The 22,048-nt window shown below is 41.4% G+C and overlaps 1 protein-coding gene across 5 annotated transcripts; it reads left to right on the top strand.

Moving 5' to 3' along the window:
- Window positions 1-8,759: 8,759 nt before the first annotated feature.
- On the top strand, window positions 8,760-21,729 carry ESD (esterase D). 5 transcript variants are annotated; one of them, XM_030036266.2, is made up of 10 exons: window positions 8,780-8,866; window positions 9,345-9,536; window positions 9,816-9,891; window positions 10,854-10,942; window positions 12,322-12,420; window positions 15,677-15,801; window positions 16,796-16,915; window positions 18,615-18,713; window positions 20,202-20,369; window positions 21,503-21,729. In XM_030036266.2, exons 3-10 carry the CDS (start codon window positions 9,824-9,826, stop codon window positions 21,581-21,583), a joined length of 849 nt encoding a protein of 282 aa, XP_029892126.1. In that variant the 5' UTR covers window positions 8,780-8,866; window positions 9,345-9,536; window positions 9,816-9,823; the 3' UTR covers window positions 21,584-21,729. The 5 variants fall into 5 exon arrangements, with proteins under 5 accessions (XP_029892128.1, XP_029892126.1, XP_029892131.1 ...); XM_030036268.2 differs by lacking the exon at window positions 9,345-9,536 and having other exon boundaries at window positions 8,760-8,866; XM_030036271.2 differs by lacking the exons at window positions 8,780-8,866; window positions 9,345-9,536 and adding an exon at window positions 9,032-9,054.
- The last annotated feature ends 319 nt before the right edge of the window (window positions 21,730-22,048 follow it).

The following is a 22,048-nucleotide window of genomic DNA, read 5'->3' as shown; positions in this document are numbered from 1 at the left end:
GTCTTCACCATGGACGCAGGACACCAGTGAGTCCTACAAGGGCCTCTCGAAAAAAAAATATATCAAAAGTGACAGCATGTGTAATGGAGAACTGATTGCAAAGACCACTTGATGATACTCTGTGATGGCTCTGGAAATGGCAGGTGAAATTCAGAGTAGAAAAAGTAAGGTGATGCATTTTGGGGGGACAAAAACCAGCTCTACCTTTACATATAGAATAATATGCTCTAAACTGACCATTACTACCTGGGAATGTAGTGTGTTACGGTACTATGAAAAAAATGATCAGCAGTAGTTAAAAAAGTATTTGAGGATTAACTGTAAAGGGTACAGAGAAGGGCAACAAGGACAATCAAAATTATAGGATGGTTTCCATACAGGTAAATATCTAAATAGGTTAGGACTCTTAAAAGATCGGGCAAATTCAGGAAGGCAAAGAGAGCTCTCTGACATAGACATGACAGACATTTCTATCCGGAGAACTGAAGGGATCTCAGTGTGCTAGATGTTGGCAGGTGCTCTCTGGAGCTGCTTGTGCTCTTCCTTCTACCAGTTTGTGCTACACTTCATCTTCAAAACAGGGTGCTGGGCTGAATGGACCTTTGGTCTGCACAACTACAGCTGCTCTTCTGTTAGATTTAAAATGAAAAAGTGATCGGTATATGAATTTAATTAAGCAATTTCCCATTTTTCTGTTCCTGCTCTTCCATAAATATCTCTGCAAGTGCGTTTGCAATCGACCTAAAAAATCTCAAGGAGTTCATTTGTAAATTCTTAGGTCAAAATTCACTGCCAATACAAATATTAGTCTTTTTCGAGTTCACTGTTATTCTTCCTGTTATATGGTGAGTGTTCTATAGCAATAGAAAAGATTGCACATAGTCTGAAAATCCTTAAACACTTCTTCACTGCTCTCAGGAACCCAGTAATAAAAACTATGTTCATGCAACCACACAACTGCCGCAGGAAATGGAAGCAAAGAAAACAGTAGTTAAAATGATGGTTGCTGTGTTTCCAAGCAAATTTACAACACACTTGTTTTGTAAAGTCTCTGCTGCTGAATAATGAGAAATGACAAAGATGTTTGGGTGATCCCTGTTTCTTTGCAGAAAAAGCAAAAGGGGTGTGAGTTGAAAAACTCATTTTTCATGGAATCATTTAGGCTGGGAACTGCTAGGGGTCTGCTAGTTAAGTGTCCAGGTCTAAGCCAGTTGACCCAGCTCCTAAAGGCAGTGGAGAAAGACAGGCAGCCTAAAATGAGTATTTAAGGCTAGTGGAAACAATCACCCTTTGGAATTGCCTACTGGAGAAAATCCCTGTCTTCAAATCACACTAGTATAAAATAGCTTCATTCACAACTAACAGCAGCTATAATGTAGTCATGTAACATTGCTTTTCAAAACTAAATACTTGGGGCTGATGGGGCTAAGACTAAGCCTGGAGATGTGGTATAGGGGATAAATTTCCCACCATACAAGGACTATTAACAGTCACATTTGGAGTCCTTGAGGGAGAACACAGACTATCTGCTGAATAGGTCTTCTGAGCAACAATTACCTGGGAGAAGGTGGAAAGACTGAACTGTGCCATCTGATCCACCCAAGAAGCAGGTAGCTGATGAAAGAGGAGCACACTGTGCCATTTTAAGTGAGTTTTCACCTTACAGACTTACATCTAAGGAAAAAGGGGGGAAAGAGAAACATGTTAAACAGATTACTGCAGTCACTGTCAGACTACGTTAATATTTATTTATCCTTACAAGTCATTTGAAGAAAAGGCAATTACTGCTGGGACCTATTTGCTGATGGGCAACTGAGGTACAGTGAGATAAAATCAGCAAAAGCAGCCATTCAGTGAACCAGGAGCAGAACCCAGAACCTAAAAGCCACATCTGAGGGTCCCCTTCCTGTAAGCCTCTACTTCCCAGTGCTGAGGGAACAGAGATTTCCAGAGGATATCTGGGAATCTGCAGTTCTTATTGACACATGAAAAAAAAATTCCTAGCAATGCAGTTGAGATTTGCCTGTTTGAAGTGAGTCAGGTCTACTTACTTTAAGTTTGAGAAACTAGCAAAAGTAGGAAGCAAAAGCAGTTTATAAAGGCACTTTCTGAGCTGAATTACAGCAGTCACGAGACCCTGAATGACCCAAAGAAAGACAGATTATCCCAAAGTTCCTCTCTGATACCTCCCATGAGAAAGAAATGGTAGTCATTTGGGAAGCAGCACTCAGGGGCCTGAAAATCAATCCAAGGCAGGATATCTGCTTCAGAAACTGGCTTGTGAAAGAAATGGAACTATTCAGGGTCAAATGAAGGTGGAAAAATCTCAGGATTTAGAAGCAGACTAGTCCCACAGATACTCCACCAAATTATTTTGAATTGCTGCATATAACTATGCATAAAGTCACGGATGAAGTTTCCACATAAGCAATACTCATCATGGCTGGACTCAGGAGATCTGTATCTCTGTTCTCCACATGTGAAGTGTAGGAAATACTTTTTTTCTCCTTTTTGTCCTGCAGACAGTGAACTCTTCAAGTCATAAGGTTTGCTTCAATAGGTTTTTGTACAGCACTTTGCATTGTGGAACTGGTCACTGTCAACAGCAATAACCTCTTTTTCTTTTTTTTTTCAGTGACCTGTATTATCAATAGCGCAGAATGGCATCTCCCTTCCTTACTGCAACTTAATTTTTTTTCTAAACTCAAAAGCATGTTTCTGAACTGAAGCCTCTTCTTTTCACAAAGATCTATTATCCTTCTCTCTTTATCTCTGTTACTGCAGGGAATACAATAATCTGGTTTTTTCTTTTTTTTTCCAATATATCTCAGATTGCACTCCATCTCATCATCCAGGTCATTAATAAAGACACTAAACAGTCTTGTCCCTCGTATCGATCCCTAAGGGGTGTCACTCTGCCAGCTGGACTCCTTACTGCTGATCAATACCCTCTGAGCCCAGCTACCCAGCCAATTTTCCCCCACCTTATTGTTCACTAATCGAGCCCATATTTTGCCAATCTCGCTAAAAGGAGACAAGGAGACTATGAGAAGTTGTTGCAAAGCCCTTGTTAAAGCCAAGGTATACAACTTCCACTGCTCTTGCTTTGTCCATTGAGGCAGACTTCTCATCAGAAGGCAATTGGACTGGTCAGGTGTGCTGTGCTCTTGGTAAATCCATGTTGGCTGTTCCCAATCACCTTCTTGTTCTTTGTGTATCTGGAAATGGCTTCCAGGAGGATTTGTTCCATTTCTTTCCCAGGGATGGTGGTAAGGCTGGCCTGCCTTTAGTTTGCTTGATCCACCTTCATGCCCTTCTTGTAGGTGGCTGTCATATCTACCTTTCCCAAACATCAAAAAGACCTTCTGGACTGTCCTGACCTTTTAAACACGATAGAAAATGGCCTTGCAATGACATTGGCCAGTTCTCTCAGCACCATCTAATGCATCCCATCTGGTCCCATAGACTTGTGCATATCCACATGAATTAAGTGCTCTCACTGTCCTCTGTTCAGGCTAATACTTACCTGACAGGCCAACTTTATTGGTGAAAACTGAGACAAAAAAAAGCCACTGACTATCTCATTCTTTTCCATGTTCCTTGTCAGTAGCTCCCCTGCTCCACTGAGCAGTGGGCCCACATTCTCCTTAGCCTTCCTTTTGCTGTCAATGTACATAAAGAAACGTTTCTTGTTACCCTTCACATCACTTCGAGTTTCAGTCTCAGCTGAGCTTTGGCTTTCCCACCTCCATCCTTGCATGCTTTAGAGATGTTTCTATCTTCTCCCCAGGTAGCCCATCCCTGTTTCCACTTTCTGCAGGCTTCTTTTTTGCATTTGGCACACTCAGGAGTCTTTTCTTCATCCACGCTGGCCCGCACTGAATTTTCTGCAAAGTGAATGGACTCTTCTTGTCCTTTGAGGAGGTTGTCCTTGAAGATCAGCCAGCTCTCCTGGGCTCTACTTTGCCTGCCAGGGCAGTCTCCCATTGGATCCTGCCAATAACCACTATTTGCTCTCCTGAAATTCAGGGTTGTGACTCCATTTGTTTTGCTCACCTTTAGACACTAATTATAACTAAATAATCACACATATTAGTTATAGATAACAGATTTAAACAGTCCTCACAAGAAGAGTTTATGATACACAACTTAAAGCTTCTTTCTGCTATTTTGAACCTAAATTTGACAAATGACTTCAAGTCTGTGGCCTGAATTGCACCCCAAGACCAAGAAAGAAAGTCCACTGTACTTGTATTACTTCAAGGCTCATGCAGGGATCAAGAAATCCTAGGAATGCCAGATGGTGTTGCTGATCATAACTTATTCCCTCAGACCTAAAGAAAAGCCTATCTCCTGGGGAAAGACAACCATAAGCCTAAACAAATAGCATTTATGTCTCCACCTCTCCTTGGGGCTCCCGTTAATAAGGCAAGGCCCAATGTTCTACTAAATTATTTATTAGCTGAAATGGAATTTTAATTTGTGCTTTGGCGTTCTCTAAGCCAGATCTTAACTATTACATTCCTGTCAGCCAATATCTTTCTTTAGCTGCAGTTATACCTCAAATTTTACACATGGTTATCTGAATTCAAAATACCAGCTTCAAAGGCTCAGTAAATCCAACATGAGGAATTTAAAACTGTATGTGGAAAAAATTCTCAAACAAGCAGACTCTTTGTAAATTCAAAATTAATCTGTACTAGAAAGAAATAGAAAGCAAAAGACATAATACAAATACATGCAGTCAATTTAGTATACAAAAAGCAAGAGCGCTTCATTTTTAATTGTAAAGAATTAAGAGGAAAATACTTTCTGTCAGAATTATCAGACACATATACCTCACTGGATTTAGTATCAGTTGTAATGTGTGCTTAATTTTGCATCTTTCCGAAATGATAAGAAGGTATTACTAATATTTCTTACTCACATTACTGTAATAAAAGAAGCATGCTTGGTTTTTTCCTTGGAAAAGTTTTCAGTGCTTTAACTGCTCCAGAGACAAAGAATTTTTTCAAAAAACACTAACTTTTTCTAATTTCTTATCACAGATGGCTTATTTCTGCAACTGCAAATCTTCTGCGTATGTATTTCCCGCAGTCCCTCTGCAAAGAGGATTCATGAACATGCCCAACCTCACAGCAGCTCAGCGCTTCCGAGGCCATTCCAGATCACCAGCGCAGTGCTTCAGAAACACCAATACAATATATGGCTAAATTAAAGAGAAGCCAAGGGAGCTATACTGATAATCAGAATGACAAAAGACAGCTGCTGATCTAGAAATCATCTCTGGCCACAGAAGAGATTGTGTAACTTAACCAAAAACAAACTCACAAAGCTGCTGAGGGAAACGTCTCCATTTGCTAATCTGTTTAATCAAATTAGGTTCTTATTACAGACCGGATATTTTTTCCTATAGAAGTAGAAAACTTGTAAGAACACAAAAAGAGGAAACAGCTAGCATCGACACTGCTGTAACTTGCATTACAGTGCAAGCAAGACCAAAGGACAATGCTGTTTCCCAAAAAGACCTATGGACTCAAATGACACACTAAGTCTCTAAAGAACAAAAAGGAAATAATGGAAGCAAGAAATGGACTAAAGGAGAAAAAAACTTAATGTAGGCAGATAAAATAAGTGAGCTTGTGTAGTCTGTAGCCTCTGCCATGGGTTTTGTTGGCTAAGAAGCACCTTGGGCAAGTTGCAGAGAAAGTAAAGAACCGCCTTGAAGGGACAGCAGTTAATGACATGACAAGTTGCACCCAGGTGAAATCTTGACAGTGTGGAAGGAAAGAAAAGAAAATAAACTTTGGAAGATCTAAATTCCATCTAAGACAAAAAGTAAGATAGATGGATGTGGTAAAGAAAGGGAAATAGAAAAATAAATCAATAACAATGAAGTGGCAGAAAATTTTCCTTCTCCCTGTGTAAAATTTCTCCCTTGAAAAGCTAAAGACTTGAAGCAGATTGGGTCAATACAGTCAGCATAAAATATACTGAGGGATAATACTGTTATACCAGCCGTACAAGTTGCTTGGAAATGACTGATAGCACGGTATAAGACAGTTTAAGACAATTTAGACAAATATGACATTAGAATCATAAATGACTAAATTATGAACAGCTACCATAAAGAACACTGGAAAAGAATGAGATACAAATAATCTCCTGGCAAAGTAGACAGTGAAGTGTGAATTCAGTGTTCTGAATAACCAAAGCGAAGATGAGATCGCATACAAAACGTTGAGAAAAAATGACTGAAAAGCACTAGCAGGAGGTGGAATCCACAGCTATTAGGGAAAAGAGATTAGCAACTACCATCCTTAATTCAGACTACTGCAACAAAAACATTGGAAAAGCGCGTACGCAGATGCACAGCTGAGGGAATGACTGTACTTACTGAAAAGAAAATGGGAAAGGAGGAATTTGGTACTATAAGCTTAAGACATACATGTTGCTTGTCTACAATGTGGAAGTTTCTTACTGGAAGCTTGAGTGGGTTGAAGCTAACGGTATGTTTCCCCAAGTACAGAAAGGATGGTGAAAATGTGGTGAAAAGGCAAAACCCCTTCTGACAGAATACAAAACCATTCTTACAGATGCCAAAAGACATGCTAGGTAGATGATGCAAAATCGTATCTCACCACTGGATTAGATCAGCGGTAACGTGGTTGAAAGTACTGTCTGTCTAGGGGGAACACAGAGAAAGTATGTTGGAAAAGTAGGTTTTGTACTTGGAATACAACAATAAAGTAATACATAACGCAAGAGATATTCCAAACTGGCTACCTGTCATTCTTTTGTTTTATATCCTCATTTCTACTGGTTGCCCTGCTGCACCATACAAGGAGAAGCCATTTAATGAAGAAGGACAGGAAGCCCATTTCACATCTGTTTTTTTACAGATAATCTGAAATGATATGCAGAATGACGCCAAAATTAATTCACCGGTGACAGCTGCAGGCACTGTCTCAAAGGATAAAAAAATGGCATTAAGGTCAAAGAAATGTGCATAACCAAAGACACTAAAAAGATCTATACCACAGGGCAGAAGAGACTGCACCAGCTTTGCTCCCTCTACCTTACACTGTCCTTAACACTATTCTGGTGTGTTTTCCACTTCACACATTCTTACACAGAACACACGCTCAGCTCTGCCATGAAAACAGCTCTCAGGAGGGCTCCGACACAGCTCTGACATTATTTACTTATGCATTTACTTCAGACATTTTTGACTGAAAAGACATACAAAATAATGCTTTTATCTTGATGTCATGGATATGTAGGGAGGGCAGGTAAACTCGGCAGCAGGCTGCCAGTTGGATCCTTCTGAATGTGTCGCTCTGAAATGGGACCAAACTGGACAGAGGTTATCTAAGGGACCTGGACAGGAAGACCAGGAACACATCAAAATCTTATCAGCATCAGTGCTGAGGTAGGCAGGTTTTATACTGACAAGAGAGAAATAGCTAAAAACAATTGCAGATGTCATGGAAAATGAGATGTGCATAATGACGACTGACTACACAAGAGAGAAAACAGACTGGCTGAAGTTTAGATCAAATAACAAACTAACTGGGCAATATCTTGCTAGCGAGAGTAGGACTTTAAGAGAGCTACAAAACTCATACAGATAGAGATGGAAGGAACAACCTGAGAAGTGTTTTGAGAAATACTAGTAAAGAAACACATTTTAATTCAATTAATGGCAAATTAAACCTGGCTTGCAAAAGAAAAACCGAGAGAAGAAAGTTTAAACAGCTTGGAGACAGACTATTTGTACTAGCTACATCCCAGTAGGGAGACAGGATAGGAATGCTGCTCTGGAAGGCAGGAGGGGTGACCCAGGTCCAGGGTCCAGCAGCTGCAGTCCAAATGGATCTGCTGGGGAAGAGTAGAAAGTAATTGGGGATTAAAATAGAATTCGGGATTAAAAATAGAAACAAATTATTGTCGCATTGGCAAAGTAACAGATGATCAGACTGTAAAATGTTACCGGCAAAAATAGTTACTGCTAATGCAGTACATGGTATGAGACAAAAGAGGGAGCGCACTTTGCTGAGGACACTTTTGGCAACTGATGGGCATGCTTAATTGCAAATTAAAAAAACCTGAAACACAGCAGGTGGGAAGAATTTGGGTTACGAATAAGATGAAAGCACTGCCAATTATCTTCTTTCCTTCATGAGCTTGCAAGCGAGGTGTCACGACAAAAACTACCTAAACTACAGTTCGGGTTTATTATCAAATCAGGAGTCTGTCAGGCAGCAGCTGCTACGAATAATGCTGAAATACCGAGGAGGGGTAAAACACTTAAAATTTAATGATGTGGTGGTCCCAGTTCAGCAACTTTTTCACCCCCTTGAGGTCTTGGTGGTGGAGGGAAATCAATACTAGCAGAAACGCTTGCTGCTTTGACTGCTTCGCTGTTATCAGATTCTTTGGATTAGGTTTTTATTCATTTCTTCATTTTACAGTACCAGATTTTTTTCCTTTAGAGCTGGGAAGGCACTGGGCCACGACGCTGCCTCGCTCAGCCGCTCCCCTCAGGCCCCGGGCGGGAAGAAGCGCCTGAAGAGAAGGAGGATGAGGAAGACGAAGACAGCAGCACCCACGGCCCCCCCCCCGACACGGCAGACCCCGCAGGGGACGTCCATTTGAGCCCCGCGGAGGCGGCGGCCCGGCAGACAGGCACCGCGATGGCGGGCTGGAACTGGCCGCCTCAGGGCCCCGTCGCCGGGGGCGGGCCGGGGCGGCGGGCGGGGCGGCGGCGGCGGTAGGCCGCGCCGCTGCGAGGGTCGACCGCGCTCCTTCTCCTTCTTCTCCTTCTCCCGCTCCGACCGCCGCTCGTCCCCACCGCTCCTCCGCGGTAAAGGGAGCAGGGGAAGGGGGTGCCGGGGGCGGGCAGCTCGGGTCGGGGGAGCGCGGCGGCCCGGCCGGGGCCTGGCTGCGGGGAGAGCGGTGAGGCGGCAGGGCCGTGCGGGCCCTCGGGCCCAGCCGAGGGGCGGCTGTGGAGGGGATCGGTGCCTGCGGGTGTACCCCGGGGTGGACACGGAGGTAACAGGAGAGCGCTTCGGTGCAGCGGGCAGGGTTAGTTGGGTGGAAATAATGGAAGTGGGTGTCCCGAGCCGGGGCCCGGCGTGCTGCTCCGGCGGCCTCTGGCTTGGTGCTGGCGTGGGACGGGTGTAATGGGTCTCAACGTCGTCTTCTTCGGTGGAAGACGGTGAACGGGCCCTGAGGGCTCTCCGTGGTGCGTGGGTTTTCATGCCCGGTGCACCCTAGGAGAACGCCACAGGTAGGAGGGAGGAAGCGTTTACGTGGCCTGATGTTACCTGGTTTCTCCTCAGGTGTGCCGACCCTTCCCCTTTCAGCCGCCCGGTTGGCCTGGCTGTCCGTGCAAACCGACGGCGTCCGCGTTCGTGTCAACCTTCCCGAGTGTCCTTAGCAAGTCACAGGCAGCTCCAGGCCCGCCGCAGCACGTGAGGTTTCTTGCCCGGTAGCAGCATCGGTAGACAAAGCGAGCTACGGTTAGTGCAGAGGTAAAGGCGATAGCAGGTGTGGGTCTGTAGGAAAGCAGGAAGGCTTTCTCGGCTCTGCTCGCAAGAGTTCAGCTCCCTCACCCCTCCATTTCCATGGGGAAACAGAAAGTTAATGAAAGATCAGAAAGTGTCTGCAGGAGATCCTTTCTTCTGAAAAACCATGACATTAAACAAAGATGCTTTAAGATGCATTCAACTTTACTGTTCTCATAACTCACTATAAGTCCAGGAATGTTTTATTTTCAAATGTAACTTGCTCCTTTTTTTTTTTTTTTGCAGTTAAAGCCATGGCACTGAAGCAGGTTTCCAGCAACAAATGCTTTGAGGGTTTCCAGAAGGTGTTTGAACATGACAGGTAAACACTACAAAAGCAACCTAGATGTTTAGCATGGGGCAGTGGATCCATACTATCATTGCTGTCAGTGTTCTCAGTCTGCAGGAAAACAGTGTGTTCTCACTGATACCCGTATTTCAGTAGGGAATGCTGTCTGCTGCTGCTTTGGCTGTGTTCTTTTATTTCTGTGTTAATGTTTAACATGTCTAGTATACTTAGTGCTGCAGATCAGAGATGGGAAGCCAGTATTTCTACCTTTGAAAATGATGAATTTTCAATTTCTGCATTACTTTGGGTTGTGCTGTTTGCAGCACAGAGAACTGCCATGTGTACAAAGTTCTATTCACTCTACTGGATACGTAACTTCTATGCATTCTTAAAAAAAGGCTGTGAGCAGACAGACACAGGAGGTAGATTCTTGTTTGATGAAGGTGAACAGAAAAACATAGGGGTTTTTTCACTTCTGATCCAAAGAAAAAAAATCATTAGTTATGCATAGATAAGCTTTTTATTGACTATTTTAGGCTCTAGTATTAATTGGGCAATCAGTTCATCTGTAGACTTAGCAGATTGAAAACCTCTCTTGCTGAGGCATGCTGTGCAGTGCATGTTCTGCAAGTCATGTGGATGTGTTCTTCAGTAAAAATTACTTTCCAAGGGATTTTTCCAAGTTCAAGTTAAATATTGCTGGGGTCCAAAATTCATTTTGCAAACTTCCTGGTTAGCAGCACTGCAAAAATGTGGCTTATTTGTAAGTCTCTGTTTTAAGTATATTCAGAACAAGGTAGTAAGGCTAGCTGTTGTCAATTCAGGAGGCTAAGGTTGAGTTTTAAAATTGCTTTTCACTTTATTTAACTTAGTTGTTATAATTCACTGACTAAATCTCTCTTTGAATGAAATGCATTGACTCAACCTTCTTTTTTTAGTGTTAGTGACCTTGTTAATAAGTAGTGGTGATAACAAGAAGTATTTTATTAATACAGTGCGGAGCTAAAATGCAAAATGAAATTTGGAATCTACCTGCCTCCAAAAGCAGAAACCGGGAAGTGTCCTGTGCTGTATTGGCTCTCAGGTAAGTAACATGAATTTTAGTAACTTAAAAAAGATAATCTTAAGCATGTTTAAGCTGCTGTGCTACAGTTACTGAAAACCTGATGTAGAAGTACTACAGTGAGGTAACCCTGTGGGATCAGAAAGGGCCGGGGGCTGAAGAGGGTTGTGTGGCAGGAATGAAGTTGCCTCATCCACAGCATTGTTTCTTCATCTCTCCTGCTCCTGTGGTGTCCTATCCCGCTGCTGTCTTGCTGGATGTAAGGCAAGCTGGGATGAGACTGGATGGATAAACATATGCTCCTAGTTATCCTGGCTTTGGTCTTCCACCCTATTCCTGTTGTCTCCCACAGAGCTGGGACTTGCACCAGCAGTGCATAAGTAATGTTAAGGCATTCCTTTCAAAATGGTCAGATTTATGTTGGTGATGGCTCCAGGATTAATTAATTACATCTTTTTTTTTTTTTTTTCTCTATTACTCAAAATGAAAAGCAGAAGCTCTGTCTTTTCTGTAATTTTAGGAGCTGCTTTATTGAGACTTGTGGTTAGAAAGTTGGAGAATTGACTGGTAGCGTGGAGACTATATTCCTTGTATGTATTCATTTCACAAAATAGCTAGTAGGTCTGATTTGTAGAATGACAGTGGACTGGGTAAAAACGTTTACCCTTGAAGTTGGAAGCATCAAAATTGTCTGAAGAGCTCAGAGTCATGCAGCACATTTATTTTTTTACTCTACACCATGCTGTCTTGGCTAGTATATTAGTCAAATTAGGTTATTTGCAACTTTTTCCTTCAAAGAAAAATAGAACCATTAACCCCTCTCAAATGGCACAGTGAAGAAAAATTGAAATATCTGTGTGCAGTATTACTTATTTGTAATTGGATTTCAGTTGGGCCTGCTGCAGTACAAAAGGCAAGATCTGTGGGTTTTGGAGCAAGAGTGCTTATGGGCCTTTATCCTGCCTAAGGGATGTAGGGTTTGTCAGACCACATGTATAATTCTGTAATGCAAACAGCTGAAATGGTGGTAGAGAGAAAAATATGGTTGCAGGGTTAGATGTCAGAAGTTAACAATGTTAGTCATAGCAGCAGTGTCTGTAGTCTATGGATTTAAATACATGGTGCTTGAGGAAACTGTATATGCCACATGAGTAGACACTTGAGGGCTACAGAGTACACATGGATTTGTTTTGATACTGTTTTGATCGAATGTTAGTGTGACTAGATGTGAAAGTGCAACTGTGTTGGTTTCTGTGGATTATTAAGCATTGTGAACCTAGTGAAAAGACTTCTCTGTGATTATGGAGACAGAAATCCCTCTTGTTTTTCAAAACCTTTTCTGCCAAAAGGTTTGGTATGCTGTGAGCAATGTGTAACCAATGATATTTTTATTTCTCTAGGGTTAACTTGCACAGAACAGAATTTTATAACGAAAGCTGGTTTTCATCAAGCTGCAGCTGAACATGGCCTTATTGTAGTCGCACCAGACACAAGCCCACGTAAGTTTTAACAAGAAGTGTCGTAACAGTTGTGACACTGAAGTACGCAGTTCTTATCCTCAAAGAATGGAGTGCTGCAGTTTGCTACAAAGTGTGTTGCCCACCTGAGACAGCATATGACTTCACCTCCATATCTTGCATTGTTTGCTAGATTATATTGTGTGTATTTGTAATAACATGGTAGTGAAGGTTTGACATTTGAAACTTTTATTGTCATGGCACTAAAACTAGAACAAAGGGGTCATTGAGTTCAGCACAAAGGAGGAGAGGGAAGAAAAGGAAAACAGGAGGCATGTTATCAGAGACACTTGCCTGCACTTTGTGGCTTGCTGTGACTTTAAAAAAATCTGCAGAATTGTGTTGTCACACAAAGATGTAATGTTTATTCTTTACTGTATTCTGTCTTCTAAAGCCAATTAAATACATGTCTTCAGAGCACTCAAATACTTAGAAAAGCAAACCAGAAACCCTTGCCCCCTACAGCTGCAATAGGCTACTGATGAATGGCTTTTTTAAAGGATGTGCTGTTATTTGTATAAGGCCGAGCTTATCTGTGGTACGGGAAACCTGAAAATGGTGGATCTGCAGTTATGGAAATACAGTCTTTTGGGGATTCAATATATTATGTTTAGTATTTGCTGGATTCTGCTAAAGTCTCGTGAGTGCTGTATATAAAAGTGGCAGTCTTCTATTTCTGAAGCTTTGGTGGGTCAAATCTGAACACAGGTAATACAGGAAAGAAGTGATGTTCTTTCCAGAAAATATTTTTCACATCTAGCTTTTGAAGTTGTCAGGTCAAAGAACAGAAATGCATGTTTCTAATGGAGAAGGGGGACAGAAGAACAAGACTTGTGTATTAATGAACTTTACACTTCATTGTTGCTATTTGCTGCAGACTAGAGATGGGCAACTAGCCTTTGTGTTATTCACGTTGGGTAATTATACTGGGACTTGTTTTTAGTGTTGTCTGTGTAAGTTGTCCCTATCAATGTGTAACTGAATCTGCATAGTTTGTTGCTTTGTCTGTTTTCTTTTAAAACCCTCTTTGCAGCTTCTGTTTTGCTTTTTAGTCTAATAACTGATGAGGATTGCTCTGCTATTTAGATGAATTTCAGTATGTGTTTTATATTATACTCTTAGATCTTAGGTCAGAGACCCCAAGTGTTCTTAAATCTCTTTGAGCTGTCTGGAGAAACAAGTGAAGAGCAGTTCAAATGTAATCACAAATTAAGAGATCTGAGCATAGGTAGTGAAAATGCTTATATGTGCTTTTTAACTATTGTCATGGTTTAACCCCAACCAGCAACTAAGCACCACACAGCTGTTTGCTTACTCCCCCTGCCAGTAGGATGGGGGAGAGAACTGGGGCAGCGGGGAAGTAAAACTCGTGAGTTGAGATAAAGACAGTTTAATAGGACAGAAAAGGAAGGGAAAATACTACTACTACTACTAGGAGAATATACAAAACAAGTGATGCGTGATACAGTTGCTGACTACCCACTGACTGATGCCCAGCCAATCCCTGAGCCAGCCCCCCCCAGTTTACGTACTGGGCATGATGTCACATGGCATGCAATATCCCTTTGGCCAGTTTGGGTCAGCTGCCCTGGCTGTGTCCCCTCCCAACTTCTTGTGCACTCCCAGCCTCCGCTGGCAGGGCAGTATGAAAAGCTGTAAAGTCCTTGACTTGTTGCTAAGCAGTGTTTATACTAACTAAACCATCAGTGTGTTATAAACTTTGTTTTCATGCTAAATCCAAAACACAGCACTATACCAGCTACTAGAAAGAAAATTAACTTTATTCCAGCCAAAACCAGGACAACTGTGCATTTATGAGAATTACCTTCCAGGAGCTAGGACATGTGTCTGGATGGGGAAAAAGACTGCATGAAAACATGAGATACCTGTCATTACAGGCCCTCTGTCAGGCCCTGATAGACTTTACTTTTCCTCCTTCATAGGGGTTTGGTTTTCCAGACAGGTGTGCTGAGCAGTATTTTGCAGGTTCCTTTTCAAATTTCTTTTTTTCAAGGCTTTCCTTAAGTTTCTTGTAGCAGAATCAGTGTTGCCTTCATTGCCTGGCAGGACTTTCTGAGTTTTTGTCTGTCTCTGAGGGACTGAAGATAGACTTTTTATATCCAACATGTTGGGTAAGCACACCCAGTCCCTGTGCCTGCTGGACTGTTAAGTTACAAAATCACTCAGTGTTCAAGGGCACATCACTGGAGCAGACTGAACTTTGATCCTTGTGAAAATCTGATTTCACACTGTGACAGGGTGGCAGGTATCTCTGCACAAATTGTCAAGGACTGTCAAATTACACATGGGTTTGCGGTGTAATCTGACAGTGGTGAAAGCCCATGTAATTTTGGATTGCAGAAACGAAGAACGTTTTGGAGAAAGGGAAGCCATTATTTCCTGTCACATATATCTTGAAATATTACATTCTATTCTGCAAACCAGGCTGGTAAATCACAGACTAATCAAAGGGAGAGTAAGAGAGGACTGGATGGGATGTGTTGACTTTCAAGGAGACATCTGCAAATTTAGTTTGGAAGTGTAGCCTTGGAAAAGAAGATATAGCCCTGCAGTTATTCAAAGAAGAAATTACTTAAGTTTTATGGGGAGTTACAGGTGGGAGCAATGAAATGAATTGCAGAAAAGGTAGAGTTATATACTTAAAAAATGATAGGAACAGTAAGTGTTATTATGCTGTTGAATCTTAAAAAGGGAGGTGTAGCAGACATTATTTGAAGCACATAAACTGGTCCGGACACACCAGTTGGTGATATATGGTTCTGCCCTTTTGTGGGAGAGAAAATTTTCTGCAGTTTCTGTTTCTCATGTAGTTTCTTGTACTCACCAGGATGAGGTCTAATAACAGAAATAAGCTGATAGCACTAATTAAAAAGTGCCAACTTTTGAATGAGTCCCTGGGTAAATTGGATGAAGCTTTACAGAATTAGTTTAGGAGAGATCTGTATGTTATGTTTATTTATGAAAGGAAACTGAAACAAGTTAGAAGCTGGATACATCTGTAGGTAATACTTCAGTGGCATTTTGAAAGCATTGTTGAAGTAGCACTTGAAAACACTCTACTAATGAATGAAAATCTGAATTGTCATATAGTTGGAGGGGTAGAGACATGTTGGTTGAGAAACTCATGTCCCGAGTCTCTGATTTGTATGGCAGGTTCTCCAATTCTGAACATCTAGTAAAGGAAAGACAGTAACTATAGAAACAATTTTCATGGTAGGTGGCTGCAATATTGAAGGAGAAGATGAAAGCTGGGATTTTGGCACCGGTGCTGGTTTTTATGTGGATGCAACTGAAGATCCTTGGAAAACAAACTATAGGATGTATTCTTACATAAAGGATGAGGTAACTTTGCTGCTTGGTTCTCCTGGTGGTGTTGGGTAAGATAAGGGGTGTGGTTCAGTCATGCGCTTTGTTCCTAGCACCAAAGCTTGCTTAAGGTGGTCTTGATAGCCTATGGATGGTTTGTCATTTTCTTGCTTTCCTCTTTTATAAAAAGAATTTATTATTTCTTTTTTAATCTTTGATTATTTCAGTGATTGGATTTATCCAGTTGTTAGGCCTTTCCTCACCAAACAGATATCATTGTAGAACTGAGGAGGGGGAGAACCGCAGCAGACAGATGATAACACCCGGCAGGGCTTAAGCAGGAATTCCTTGAGGCTGCTTTCCTGCTGGAGATGCCACAGGGTTGGCCTACACTTCTAATCTCCATTTTGCTCTTGTAAAATCTCTGCTCTGCTGCTTTGGGAACCACCCACATTTCACTGCACCAGTACTTCAGTTGTATTGATTGTTTAGACTGTATTCACCTCTGTCTTGGGAGAGTGGGGGGGTGTGTGGTGGGTTTTTTGGTTTGTTTTTTTTTTTTTTTTTTTTTTTCCCTTAACTTGGTGTAAAAGGAGATCCTTGAGATATATATTGGAAAGGTGAGTGTCCAGTTTACTCTGCATGCGGTTTGTGTGATCTGGATTAAAACTAAAGTTGATGGGAATATGGGGAGCAAATAATCTCCCGAGAACAATTTGCCATTCTGGTCACTTACAGGAGCACGTACATATTTATGTATCTATTAAAATAAGACTTACGTTACAGGGTTATGATAGATTTCTGTAGAGACACTTTGAGTTACTTGTCAGATTAATTCTTTCCTTTTGATTTTACAGCCCTGTTCAGATTGCTTTCAGGCCATGATCACAAACGTCAGGCTAGAACCAAAGATGTGCCTTTGGTTTCAGTGGCTTCCTGGCATTAAAACATGTTAGTTATTTGTGTGCTTTGTTTCCTAAACATACTCAAGTTGCTTTAACGTTTTTATTCCACTCTTGTTCCTTTACAGCTGCCTAAACTAATAAATGCCAATTTTCCAACTGATCCTGAACGGATGTCTATTTTTGGGCATTCCATGGGAGGTCATGGAGCTCTTATTCTTGCTCTGAAGAATCCTGGAAAGTACAAAGTAAGATATAATACAGCTTATATGAGGTATACTAAGGCTTATACAGATTTCTATAGAAGTGAAGAAAGAAACCATAATAACCAAGTTCTGTTATAGCATTAAATGTATAAATAGTTTTAGTTGTAGCAGCTCGTTGATCCCTAGTATTAGAATATGGAAAATTGCCAGAAACACCACTCTGGAATGTGAGTGTCAGCGAAATAAAAAATCTACAAATTTTAGAAGTTAAGAAAAGTTCTGTTTCTTTTGCATGATGGTAGCTGTAGAGCTCTTCCAAATGAATTGTTAGTTACACTTAAATGTAAACAGGCTCCTTCTAGCTCTGGAGTAACTCATGCTGCCAATATTGTCTAGAAATGTGGTGGTGTGATTTGCTATATCTTTTTAAATCTTGTCTTGTTCGTTTTGGAGCTTTCATTACCAGCAAACCTTTTTGCCACCATTATATGTGTGTTTGCTTAGAATTTACAACAGGGTAGTAAACTCCAGCTGATAGCAGGTGTAACTGTAAGCGCCTGAACTGCACACAGAATAGTATCTGGAGGACATTCCCCACCTCTTTCCCCCCAGCCCCTGAGATTTGCATGTCAGCTTTCCTAAAGATTGATTTTTGCAGTATTCAAGGTATCTCAAGTTGTGTTCATTTGTATTCTCCTTGAGCCTAAATCAAACATGCTGCTACTGATTTGCCTTTCCTTTATACTCATGAGGGTTGAGAAAAAATTTGTTGTTCTCTTTGGAGACATGCTTATGTAAAATGGATTTCTGGGGGAGAATCAGGCATTGGTGCTTGAGAGATGAGGGGCTCTGCCTTTGTGGATCAGTCCTTTCATGGGCTGTCCTGACCCTGCACTTTGCAGTCAGCTGCTGCAAAAATGCAACTGTGTTTTTGAAAATAGCAGAACATTTGCTCAGTGTCATTAGCTTGGTGTTAAGAGTTGAATGTAAGATGAAGCTTTGTTTTTATCTCTCCTTTTTATCTTTTGGAGCCAGTAGTTCAGAAACTTCCATTTTTGCTGTTGGCACTTAACTGTGAATTGTATCATCTAAAAAGAGTTAAACATTAAATTGAAAATACCAAAATCCAGGAGAACTGGCAGTGGCTCAGGTGGTTTATTGCTATTTCTTGTTAAGACATAAAAGTGGAAATATTGATGTCCCAGGGCCAAATCAAAAAGAAGAATGTAAGAATAGGGCTTGGACTTCTGATACCAGTACCTGGAGTTGTGATCTGAAACGTGCTTTTCTTGACCCCTAATCCTGGAGGTACCTAAATTCATGAGACACTGTTGCATGCTGAGCAGCCCCATGCCTCAGGCTTTTGTTATGCTCTGCCAGAATCCAGTTGGAGGTGAAATGGTCCCACATTTTGACCATGCTGACCCAGCAGTGGACTTGAGATCCTTCTCTGCTGCCTAAGGGAATTCAAGCCAACCTCCCAACAAGGAGAGGAACGGGGCATCTAGCCCTGCCTTTTGAAGCTTGGCTGATGTGCAAAAAGGAAAGCAAAACTGTGGGGCTAGGAAGAAGAAATAAGGCGGAAGTAGGATAATGGTTAGGGCACCTCAGAGGGTTGGTGGGGGAGTACTGGGTTCTGGCAGTAACTTCAATCTTTGAAAAGGCTTTTATTATTGCTTATTAGTCAGCAGAAATCACTTCTCTTAATTCATACTTTTTTTCATGCTTGCTTTCTCAACAGTCTGTGTCGGCATTTGCTCCTATCTGCAACCCTATTCAGTGTCAGTGGGGGAAGAAAGCCCTTGGTGGATATCTGGGATCAGATGTAAGCAAATGGGAGGTACGTGTTGCAACTCGTAGTCCTTTAATAGCACATGAATGAGCAATCTGTAGGTGTATCACAGCAGGGGTCTGGAACAAAACTCTGGGGTGCCCCTGAGCTGGTACTGTTGTTTTACTACACCCCTAAGTGTGGATAAGCACTGTATGTTTCTGGTGGGTATGGCTTGCTGTTGCCTGATGGTGCTTGTAACAAGTGTAATGAGATAGAAGGCTCTCATCAAATTGCCTAAATTCCTCCCTGTTTTATGAAGATCTTAAAATCTGGGCTAAGAATAATTATGAGCAGTCTGAGACTTTCTCCATGGCATGGAAGCAGTCAGCAGTTTAAAAGAGAGTTAGGCTATGGCTTGTTTCTCAAAAACTCAGTTCTTGATATACAGAACAGCTGGGGTTTGTAGTATCCTGAAAAGAGGGACTGCTACAAACTTACCAGAGACTGATGAGCCTCATGGCATCTGCAGGGGCAGCCTCTTGGAGGCAGCTAGCAGAGGAGCCCATTGGAAATTGGCATCCCGTAGAACAGGATTAAACCAGACAAAGTCAGGTTTTAGCTCCAGGGCCTTAATTTTGAAATATAAGTAGTCGTATATGAATGGCTAAGATACAAACACTTTTGTATGTGTGTTGCTGCATTATTTGAGCAGTGCTTCAGTATTTTTAATCTCAGCATAAACATTGCACTGTCTCCCTACAATTAAGTTAGAAGGGATCATCATGACCAGGTACTCTGATCTCCTTGTAAATAAACACAAGCTGCAGTTAAATCCCATGTAAATTGGATTAAAGTATCTCTTAGGAAGACATCCGGGGCAGATTAAAACATTACAGGAATGGAGAGCACTAGCTGCTTTCACAGTTATTAATAGTTTGTATATTTAAAAATCACCAGTTAAACTTGCTTACATTTAATATAATTAATTTATTTTGCAAAAAGAAAAAGCTTTCTGGCCCCTTAACTTGTTTTGGATCTCTTCTGCAAACCCAGTCCAGCAGATCAACAGCAGGCATCAGGAATAGACTTAGACCTGCCTTTGCACAGATACACAACCTCTGATTCCCATATTTCTGCTTAAAATTGCCATGTGTTACATTGGTGTTTTGACCTTTAGCTGCCAAAATAGTTACATCAAGATACCAACTTATTTTGGCAGTATCTAGTTTATGTACAAGCATGTGAATTGGTACTAGATTAAATTGCTGTTCTCGATTCTGTATGAATTTAGCCCTGGGCTGGACATTGTGTTTGGTCCAGAAATGATGTCAAACTGCCAGCTTGGTAATTACTTAGATCATCCCACTTGCCCTTTTTAAAACATGGGTATTACTTTTCAGTTGTCTGGAATTTCCCCAGTTTTTTGCTTTTCCAATGTGTAATTTGGTGTCCTGATCAGTATCACTCCATATATGCCATTCTTTTCTTGCAGCCAGCAAATTTGACCCAGTCTAACCTATGTAACTGAATGTCATTTCTCTTTTATTCCTGCAGGCATATGATGCTACACAACTTGTGAAGTCCTATCCAAACTCTCACCTGGACATACTGATTGATCAAGGCAAAGATGACCAGTTTCTATCCGCAGGCCAGTTACTACCCGATAACTTCATCGCTGCCTGCACAGAGCAGAAAATCCCAGTTGTCTTTAGGCTGCAGCAGGCAAGTTGCTTCTGCAGTCTGTGATTGTTGGGTTGTTGCTTTGCGATTTTTTTGTTGTTGTTGTTTTTTTGGTTTTTTTTGTTTTGGGGTTTGTGTGGCAGGTAGTGAGGAGAGTGTCTCTTCATGGGGTATGCTTTCACTTTACCTGTGAGTCTGTCCCTGGCCAAGTGAGGAAGAGGGTGAGAAGTGATATTTTCCTTAGTATCAGCTATTGAGGAGTGCAGTATCTATCCGATTCAGCTGCATTTCACCAGTAGGTGGGGGTCATGATTTTAGTTTCAACAAGCTGATGAGTTGATGGTAACTCAAGCTGCCAGTGGTCGGCTGAAGAAGCAGCATTAATGATTTTTAACAAGTATCACAGTCACTGTACAAGCAAAGTGACAGATGTCCTTTTGCTGGATTCCTTATCTGTACTGCGGGTATTGTGTTTAGCATAAAACTTTGATTTAGCTTGCATGTGTTTGTGTAAATCGGGAAAGGTTTGGAACTACTTAAAACCTTAGATTCATTTAAAGACCCAGGTGGAAGGATTGCTCTTTCCTCTAGTGCAGTGACCCAGAACAGTCCTGTCCTGAGAGCATTGAGTCTTTTCAAGTGACTGACAACTTCAAGCCAGACCCAGTGAGGGGCCCAGCTGTGGAGAATGAGGGATTGTCCTCTCTGATTTATCATAAGCCCTGCACCAAAAGATACAGTTAGTGCTGACAAAGTGGACTAGTTCAGAGGTTTACATGTCATTTTAGCGTAGTGCTGGAGCAGTAATTCAGACCTGGGCTGTCGTCTTAATACCCCATGTTTTACCTGTCAGACAATGCAGTGTGGGGAACTGTTCTCTCAGATTGCATCTCGTTCTGCAGCTGACACTTAATGTTACCTGTCTGTAACTAACATGCCCAATTAGGGCAGGTTAAAGTACTTTCTGTTTGTTTAGCTTCCTAGTGTTCATACCTAACTAACAGGGTAAGTATATATCCTTTACAGTTTTTATATAAAATACAGGTATTTTTGATTTCTTAAAGCAGATCAAACCAGAAGAATCATTACCTTTCCTAGAGGAGAGCTTAGCATGATTGCTTTATCACGTACTATAGGCTTTTGCTGATTTCTTTGTTGTTGTTGTTCTTTTCTAGGGTTATGATCACAGCTATTTTTTTATTGCTACATTTATTAATGACCACATCAAACACCACGCAAAATACCTCAATGCTTGAACCATTTGGATGCGAGCGTCGTCTGTCTAATATGAATCAAGGGATAGAGGTGAACTAAACAAAAAATTATTTGCTGACTTAGTGTCTGTAAAATGGAGCTCTTCTGACTGTACTGCTAAGAAAAATAAAAGTCCCACTTAATTTGATATGTGTGCTTTAGAGTAAGTATTTTGGATGTTCTTGCATGCTTCAAAAAGTCTCTCGACACTGTGAAGGTGCCTGCTGCATTCTAGGTCAAAATGAAAATGAGCAGATGAGTGAGTTTCAGATTATGAATGTGGGTACGTACTTGGGACCTCAAGATGGTTTCTAGTGCAACTACGCAGACACTATGAGTAACAACAGCATGCCTCTTCAGCTAATTAAATACCAGGGCTCACTTCGTCACTTAATGCTGCAGGAGGTTGTTAGTGGCACAACCAATCAAGCTACTTAATTAATATCAGAAGTAGTTGGTGTGTTTTT

Source organism: Aquila chrysaetos, chromosome 14, assembly GCF_900496995.4.
Source record: "Aquila chrysaetos chrysaetos chromosome 14, bAquChr1.4, whole genome shotgun sequence".
Lineage (NCBI taxonomy): Eukaryota > Metazoa > Chordata > Aves > Accipitriformes > Accipitridae > Aquila > Aquila chrysaetos.
The sequence above is the reverse complement of the archived record's forward strand: the minus strand, read 5'-3'. Positions and strand labels throughout refer to the sequence as shown.